Here is an 8,199-nt window from a genome sequence, read left to right as displayed (position 1 = left end):
CTTCTTCTTCTTCTTCTTTTCTTCGCTTGGTTGTTTTTTGTTTTAGTTTATTGCTTAAGGCAGTTTGAGGATTTTGGTTTTAGGTTTTTTGTTAATTACAGCAATATACCCTAATTTGTTACAGGTCTTTGTGGCACTCATATTCTGTTGTTCCAACAAGCTTTTTGAACTTAGATGAGTTATTCACTTACCATCTTACTTCCCTCAACTGGAAAAATAGAAATTAAACACATGTGTGCTGCTCATCTTGCAACATTACACATGCAAAGAATAAGAAAATAGAAGTGAAAGCACTTTCAGAAGTTAAAACCAAGAGAAACTAACAAATATTAGTAGTACATAGTATCAACTCTAAGAAACTATCACTTTTGTATTTTTTTAATGGATTACATCTCAATGTATGTTTTTAATTTTTCCCATTAAGTTTATTGGTACATTTAAAGCAAACAATACAGCTACATTTATCACTGGGGTCTTGTACCTTTTCATGATACGTCTTGGTTCTTATTTTTTCTCATACCCCTGCCCTCCCTTCATACCCTTCACCCTTCCCTATTTACAAAGTACTTTTGTATTTCAAAAGAGTCAAATAACAGCAATTTCACATGGCCAAGCACTATTTTTGCATAATCCTTAAAGTTGTCTGTCTTAATTTAAGTATGACTCCCAAACCATACAATTTAACCTCAGTTTTTATGTAAAATGTAACTGGTACATTTGCTGTTTCCTTTTTTTTCTAACAGCTCTACCATTACTCTTGCCTGATACCAGGAGTGGAAGGGAAATGGTAGGCGTCAGTAAGACCAGGAGCAGGCTGTCAGCAATAACAGGGAAATAGACATTTGATTTTACACAACGTGCCACTGAGCTCACAGCATGAGAGATACAGGAGAAAAAGGCTCAGTTTTCTTTTACTTCTCTAACTTTTCCTTTGTTTCCACTGAATACTTCAAAAAATAAATAAATTGAACCACTTCCCAAACAATCCCAAATGTTATAGAAAATGTATTTTTCTTGGAATCTCATCACTAAATGCCACCAAAGCAAAATACATATATTTCTTAGTTTTTGTAAAACATCCATGGAGAGATTTCTTAGAATCCTAAAAATGTGTCTCCCACCTAATAACACTGGAGGTGGGCAATGCAACAACTTGCACATGTCCTCACTCCTGCAAAAGCTTCCTGGTATAAAATATTTCTGAAAAAAAATCACAAAAATAAAATCATTTCATGGTCCTGCTCCCACCAAGTTCAGAGAAAGGAAGAAATTAGTTCTGCCTTCTCTCCTTCCTCTCTGCTGTAGCAAAGTAAGGATCAAGAAGGGTCAATGTGAGCCTTAAAAACACCTGACGCCTAAACACCTGATACCTAAATACCTAAAACTATTTATGTTCTCTGGGCTTCAATTTCTTCATCTGCAGAATTGGAATAATCATGTGCCACCTCCCAGAGTTGCTGAAAAGGATTTAATAAGGAGATGCCTACAAAGTGCTTACCCCAGTGTCTGCCACCAGGAAGCATCTAAACAGTGCCTCCTTTAAGTATTATTACTGACACGGCTTGTCTTTCTTTCAACTACATGTCTCAGTCCTAGGAAGCCATGAGGGATTATGACTGGCTCGACATATGAACAAATTGGGTTATGATTGGAATTTTTGTTTTAATTTACAACCAAAGATTTGGGTTATGACCTGGATGCTGGCCATTTCTGCTTCTAGATGGTCTCAGATACAGATTTAACCTTTAAAGAATTCTGGAAGGACTATTACAACATCCTTTCCTATGTGAGGTTAACTGAGAAATCCTGGACCAATGTCTCTCTAAGGACCCTGAGATCTGCCTGGAAGAAAGTGTGACCTAAAATTACAGAGAAGAGAGATTTGGAAGGCAATTGACCAATCTGAGTTACAACCAGCACTCGGGAACAAATTGAGTTCATAAGTCATGCATCCATTATAGCTCTGTTCTCGGCCCCCAGCTACTCTAGCGAATTAAAGAAATGCCTAGATGTTCCCAACTGAATACCAGCCAACATGGGCCCTGTGGCAATAAGGCCAATGCACCTAGGTGCATGGCCAAAGACCAGCTCTATTCTACCAGACCTGATGGAGTGGGTGGTGGGGGATTCAGGGAGTTGTCATTTGCTCAAAGATAATGGCATTACCTGCTCTTTCTCATCAGTACAGCAAAGGTATCAGAGCAGCCATTCCAACAGGAGTTACACAGTCATGGTCTCCCTGGGAGCTGCTTATCTTCTGGTAAGGCCCTGAGAACCACAGGCCCACACTGAAATTCCAATTCTGAGGCCAGAGCTGGGACGTCTTACTACTTTTAATAAGAACAACTTCTATTCTGAGTCATTTCTGCACCACAGGCACTGTCCCAGACACTTCACACAGTATATCACCAATTCCCTAATTCATCTCCAAGGGGGGAACATTTTTTCAATAAATTTTTAAAGTATTCTACACATGAATAAAAGCATACAGATCATGAGCACACAATTTTATACTTCTTTATATAATGAATTCTACTACAGAACTACCACTAGATCAAGCCATAGGATACTTCCTGCCCTCTAGAAGATACCCATATGCACCCTTCTAATAACTACTTTCTTCTGCCTAAAATTGACCATTGTCTTGAAATCTAACAGCAGAGAGGAACTCACAGAAATGGAGTGAGATGATATGGTATGGTCTGTTATGTGGTAGATGATATGATATGGCTTGATGTTATGTGTATGAGATTCATCCACTATTACTGCACCAGCCATGCTCTGTTCGTTTTCCTTGCTTTCTCATTATATCAGTGGGCCACCATTTATGCTACTGTTAATGGCCAGTTTGTGGCTATTATAAGTGATGCTGTGGGGGACATTCCTGCACATTTTCTTTGGAGAGCATGTGCACACACTTCCGCTAGGCTTATCCCTAAGTGTGGAATCCCCGAATGTAGGATACCTTGAGGAGAGGCCAGCATACATGTCTAAAGTATATGAGGCAAAGATTCTTAATCTCATTAGTGTGGAAGCTAAGACTCAAAGACCTGACATAACTTGCCCAATGTCACAGGGCTTCAGTGGAAGAGCTGAGATTCAAACCTTCTCCCTTTCTTGTTATCTGAGGACTGAAGGAGGAATTCTACCACACAGAAGCAGAAGTGTGAACATAGTAAACTGCTCACAGCCCAACATTCCAAGAAAACCAACAACTTGCATTTGAATGCTTTTCAAAATATCTTGTGTACTTTGCTTTTTAAAAAAAACTCAGAAGTGAAGTAGAAATTATGACTCATTTGATAATAAAGAAAAGTAATGCTCTAAGACTCCCCAGTCACTAGAGACAATACAAGAACTTTCCTGACTATTAAGGGTAAATTCAGCCAGTGTGCCTCTCACTGTGGCCCAAAGTCACAATGAAGGACTGGAAAACCCCTTCACATTTGAGGTTCAAAATATAAAAGGGTTGAAGCCTGCCAGTGAGGCCAGGAACCCTCTTTTATTTGGGCAGATGGAACCAGGAACCAGCTGACAGGAGCCTGCCCTCTTGCAGCTTGCTCTCAAAACAAGATTTTACATCTGCTCACAACAACCCAGTAAATGTGCATTTGGCTCTACAAATGGACTCTTGGAACCCTTAGCCAATGTATGTTGCCTAGAAGAAGGTCATCAGAAAAGCCTTACAAGCTGATTTAGAATGTCTCTTCCCACAGAAAACTGGCAATCCTACTCCTGTCGACAAGACTACTCCTTTCTCCACCAATGTGTGCTTTCCTCAAGACCTTGTAGAAACCCTGCAACATCACATAGGAGCACTCCAGTAGAACATTTTAGCTAAAAATATAAATGGTAATGAAAACATGGTATTTGGATTAACTAAATTCTTGCCTTTGTCTTTACCCCCTTATTTTCCTGGGAACCTGCTCATTTTCATTCTTGAACAGTTGTCTGGAACCAATTATTTTTAGTCAGCTTTTCAGTGTCCTTTAAATAGGACTTAAGGGATTCATGGTTTCTTCACAGTTTGGATTCTTCAATTATTCTCCCTAAGATTTCTCTGAAAAGGATGAAAAAAAAATCTATGTCTTGTCCATCTGGGACAGGCAGCAAAAATTCATCCCAGGATGGAAGTTAACTCTAGAATGATTTGAGCAACAATCTGGTCCACTGAGGAAATTTTTAGAAGGTTTCAGTGACTCCCCTATATCCCCCAGTGAGCTGATGTATCTGCAGGAGAGTGAGCAGATGGTTCCCTCATCTGGCTAGGAATTTGCTCAGCCTTTATACTTGAGAATCATAAAGTAGCTGCAGGCAAGATGCAGGAATCCCTGAAGAAATTAGGGTAACCTTGTATAGAAAGGTGGACAGAGAGCTCTATATTATCCACAAAAGGGCTCTAATTAGCACATCATATTGCGAGGGTTGAAAGAGCATTTTATTTCTAGAGTTGGGAGGAAAATGTTGACTGTTAGCCATGGTAGATCCACGTAAAAGGAAAGGAGGCTATAAGAGGTTAACTTCATGAAAGTGCTGGGAAGTCCAGCACCGTTGTGACATAGCACTCCCAGGGGACAACGATATATTGGGCTTGGCTGAAAGGGTGCCATTATTCTCCACTGAAAGACCTCTCTGCCTATGCTGGAGGGAAAGCCAGATGTCGTACTCCAGCCATGGGATTGTTAAAGGCAAAGACCACAACACCCACTGGTAAGAAAGCCACATGCATCTCCCTTCACAACAGTATCAATCTCTGTTTGGGGACAGGAACGGAAGGGGGAGCCCCAAGAGGAAACCCTGGGCTTCTTGCCAAGCTGACTCATGGTACCATGAATTAGGGGTGATGTTCACGCTGCTTATATTTGAGCACTTAGAGGAGATCATAAAATTGGCCCAGGATATTTCCCTAGAAAATGCTGTGGCATTTGTGCCTGGCAGTTTATCATAGTTCAAATCTTCAGACTCCAAAAGGCCAATCTGTTTCCATATTGCTCAGGCCTCTCTCTAAGTTCAAAACATGATGTATTACATGTTATAGAGGACAAAGATCTAGGTAGGCTGACCACTTGGACATCAGATGATTCTGATGAAAGACTTTGAAAATAATTTTACAAAATTTCAAAGATCTACTGGAAACTTGCCAATATGAAGTGAATGCAAGGAAGACTCAACTTTCTACCTTCCTTAAGTAGAGACTTCCTTAAGTGGAGACTTTAAGCTAAAGTCTTGCTTCTCAGAGCATCTTCCAAGAACCAAAAGTATTGATATCACCAGAAAACTTGTTAGAAATGCGGGTCTCAGACCCCAGCTCAGATTTACTGAGTCAGAATCTGCATTTTTACCAAGATTTCTGTGTTAATCTGTGTTAAAATCCAGGAGGGTTGCACTAAACAAAGCAACGAACACACTCTCAGATGCTCAAAGACACTGTACCATCCCTCAGGCCTGGAGCCTGTGTCCTCAAAGACATGCTCCTGAAACTGAAAAACTAGAAAGAGACCAAGAAAGAGAAGGAAGGCACCTCTTCCTGAGAGCACTGGTATAAGCCCAATTGCTCTAAAGACGTGTTGAGAGGGAAGAAATAAAATCCCAGAGTCTATTGTTGCCTTTCTATGAGAAACAACATAATTTTGTAGGGCTTCTTAGAGGTCACTACAAAGCCATCATCTGATGGCCAAGGTTTTAATAGCCTTGACTTTGTTATGGCCCAGGTTTGCTCACTTGGTCTAGAGGGGTGGGCCCACACTTGGCAGTCCTCAGAGCCCTCCAGGGTCTGTACGTGCTTTCTCTTCTTGGTTGGAGGCAACAAATCTCTGAAATGAAGAAACCAAAAGGAATATTAGGATTCTTCTCTGCTTGGCCTGTTATATTAAATTGAATTTAATTTCCCAGGTCTCTGATTTTTGCTTTCCTAAATCCAATCCCAACTAGTGAAGGTTCCTGAAATCCTACCATTCTAAAGCTTAGTTTTCCCCTAGCCAATATATTTGAGGTTTACCTACCTTAAAAAATAAACTGACATTTTAAAAGGCAGATGACTCATTGAAACCGAAGATACAAACTTTAAAGTACAGTTATACATGTTACACCCAAGAATGTCTTTCCCATGGAGTTTGGCCTCAATTTTTGATGGCCCTTACTATTTTTTTTTTGTACCTTTTGGATTCAGAAGGAGGAATAAACAGGAGAAAAGGAGGAGAGAAGAGAATTTGTTAATCTTAATTGATAGTTTTCCAAGAGCTCATTCCCACATTTCCTTGTGTCCTCTGGCTAACATGCATGGGCAAACACCATTTGCCTCTATCACCTGGAATCTTTCTACATTTCTGACATTTTATTTTTTGTTGAAAGAGCACCTTGGACTTGAGTTTTAATTAAGAGATTGTCTAACCCAAGAACACTGGGGCCTCTCCATGTCCTATTCACGTCTCAATACCGCCATCTCCTGGGCAGGCTCCCACTGCCATTCTCCCTACGTCATTTCCGGGGGTTCTGACTGCTCTGAGACTTTCTGCAAGATCTTTCAAAACTAATTATCTTGCCCTTTACCCAGGCATGTGGCACAAAGGCTGCTGATGGTAAGAACAACTTATCCCCAAATGGGAGGACCCGGATAGATCCAGGAGGTTGGTGGGATGACAGGTGTTTGGGAAGCAGTTGTGAAAGCTGCCTTGAGTTTGGCCAGAATTGCTCATTCCGGACGTGCTCTGCTGCAGGTGCACTGACGGCATCCCAGGGGCTGCTCCGAAGTGGAGGAAAGTAGCTGGAGTCCTTCCAGCTGTAGCTCTCGGGGTCCGGTAGCTTGTACCTGGTGGAAGATGAAAGCCAGAAGCGCCTCTGTTTCTCACCACTCAGAATCCAGAGAGTAACAGCACAAGACAGGCTGAGGGTGGATTGCACTCACCTTTGACCTGTGGAGGAGAGCATGAGTCCGATGCAGAATAGGGTGGGGTATCTGGGAGTTTGCGTTGCCTGCAGATTAGAGACATGGATTGCTTTTTTTCTTTTACTCTATTCCATCATACCTTTGCCACAAATAGGAGGAAGGAAGCCTTCAGCGTACAGCACCCTCAGTCATGGTTTCAGATGCTGAGAGGTGAGGAGCAAAGCATCAGACCACACCCAGTGTGTGGCTCTGTGAGTCCCAACTCCTTCGCTTCCTAGTTATGCTTCCATGATAAAGAACCTCTCCAGGACTCCATCTCCCCACTGACAAAACAGAAATAATTACTATACCGACTTCAAAGCATAGTGGCAAGAATTGAGATAATGTCTATATAAGCCCACAACACACTGTTCCCAACCTTGTGAGTGCTTAATAAAGTTTAATTAATACAGTTTTTGTTCTTCAAATTCTTACACCAGAGAGAGAGTTGTACATACGGTTTGAGCTAAGGCCATGTAAAATGCTGTTACTAAAGTAATGGTTTTCCATCTCTGCATGCTCTGGGGTATCCCCAGCTCTTCGAAGGAACTCAAAAGTACAAAAGAACTTTTTTTTTTTTTTGGTACCAGGGATCAAACTCAGGACCTTGTGCTTGGGAGGCAGGCAATGGAGCCACTGAGCTAAATCCCCAGCCCCAAAAGAACGTTTTTAATGCCTGGAGAAAAAAATAACGTTTTTCTGCTTTATATGTTCGGGTTCCAGTTTAAGAATTGAATAAAAAATTTCCCAAAAAGCCTATGACACTGGAATCACATAAAACCTCTAAATACAAGGGTAAGAATAGGGCTGAAAATAGGGTTAGTTGAAGGTCCAGTTAAGAAACAATGAAATCATTACATCAACTCCCCCACCTGTCACCCCAACAGAAGTGAAAGGGAACCAGGGACATTGTTGTACAAGGTTACAAGGCACAGTTAAGGCCACTGGTGAGCTGCTGGCCTGAACATGGAAGGATGCATTAGAAATCTAAATGCTTAGCTGTGTGATACCTCCCTCAACTCTGCTTTGAATAGAACCAAACGAATATTTCATGAGTAAGAAATTGGAACACTGTTCCCAAGAAAGCTTCAGTGTACTCGAAGGCCAAAGGGACACAATATGTTGAAATTACCAAGGAAATGTCACTCTATCTGATCACTCTACAATGAAACTTACCTTTTAAGAATAGTGCTTTAGGGCCGGGGATTTAGCTCAGCAGTTGTGTGGCCTGCCTTGGAAGTGCAAGGACCCGAGTTCGATCCCCGGTGCCAGAA

General features: G+C 41.3%; 1 protein-coding gene across 1 annotated transcript in view; it reads right to left on the bottom strand.

Annotated features, from left to right (window-relative positions):
- The window catches only part of Myrfl (myelin regulatory factor like), an 85,246-nt gene extending 78,160 nt beyond the window's left edge, over positions 1-7,086 (bottom strand). The window contains exons 1-3 of the mRNA XM_033763775.1: positions 6,905-7,086; positions 6,550-6,808; positions 5,722-5,813 (exon numbers count right to left, since the gene is read on the bottom strand). Coding sequence (XP_033619666.1) covers positions 5,722-5,813; positions 6,550-6,808; positions 6,905-6,989 — 436 coding nt within the window. The 5' untranslated portion in view covers positions 6,990-7,086. The remainder of the gene's footprint in view (positions 1-5,721; positions 5,814-6,549; positions 6,809-6,904) is intronic.
- Between the last annotated feature and the right edge of the window lie 1,113 nt (positions 7,087-8,199).

This window comes from Fukomys damarensis, unplaced genomic scaffold, assembly GCF_012274545.1.
Source record: "Fukomys damarensis isolate Sample0158 unplaced genomic scaffold, DMR_v1.0_HiC HiC_scaffold_15, whole genome shotgun sequence".
NCBI lineage: Eukaryota > Metazoa > Chordata > Mammalia > Rodentia > Bathyergidae > Fukomys > Fukomys damarensis.
Note: the sequence above shows the minus strand (reverse complement) of the source record. Positions and strands in the feature narration are given on the sequence as shown.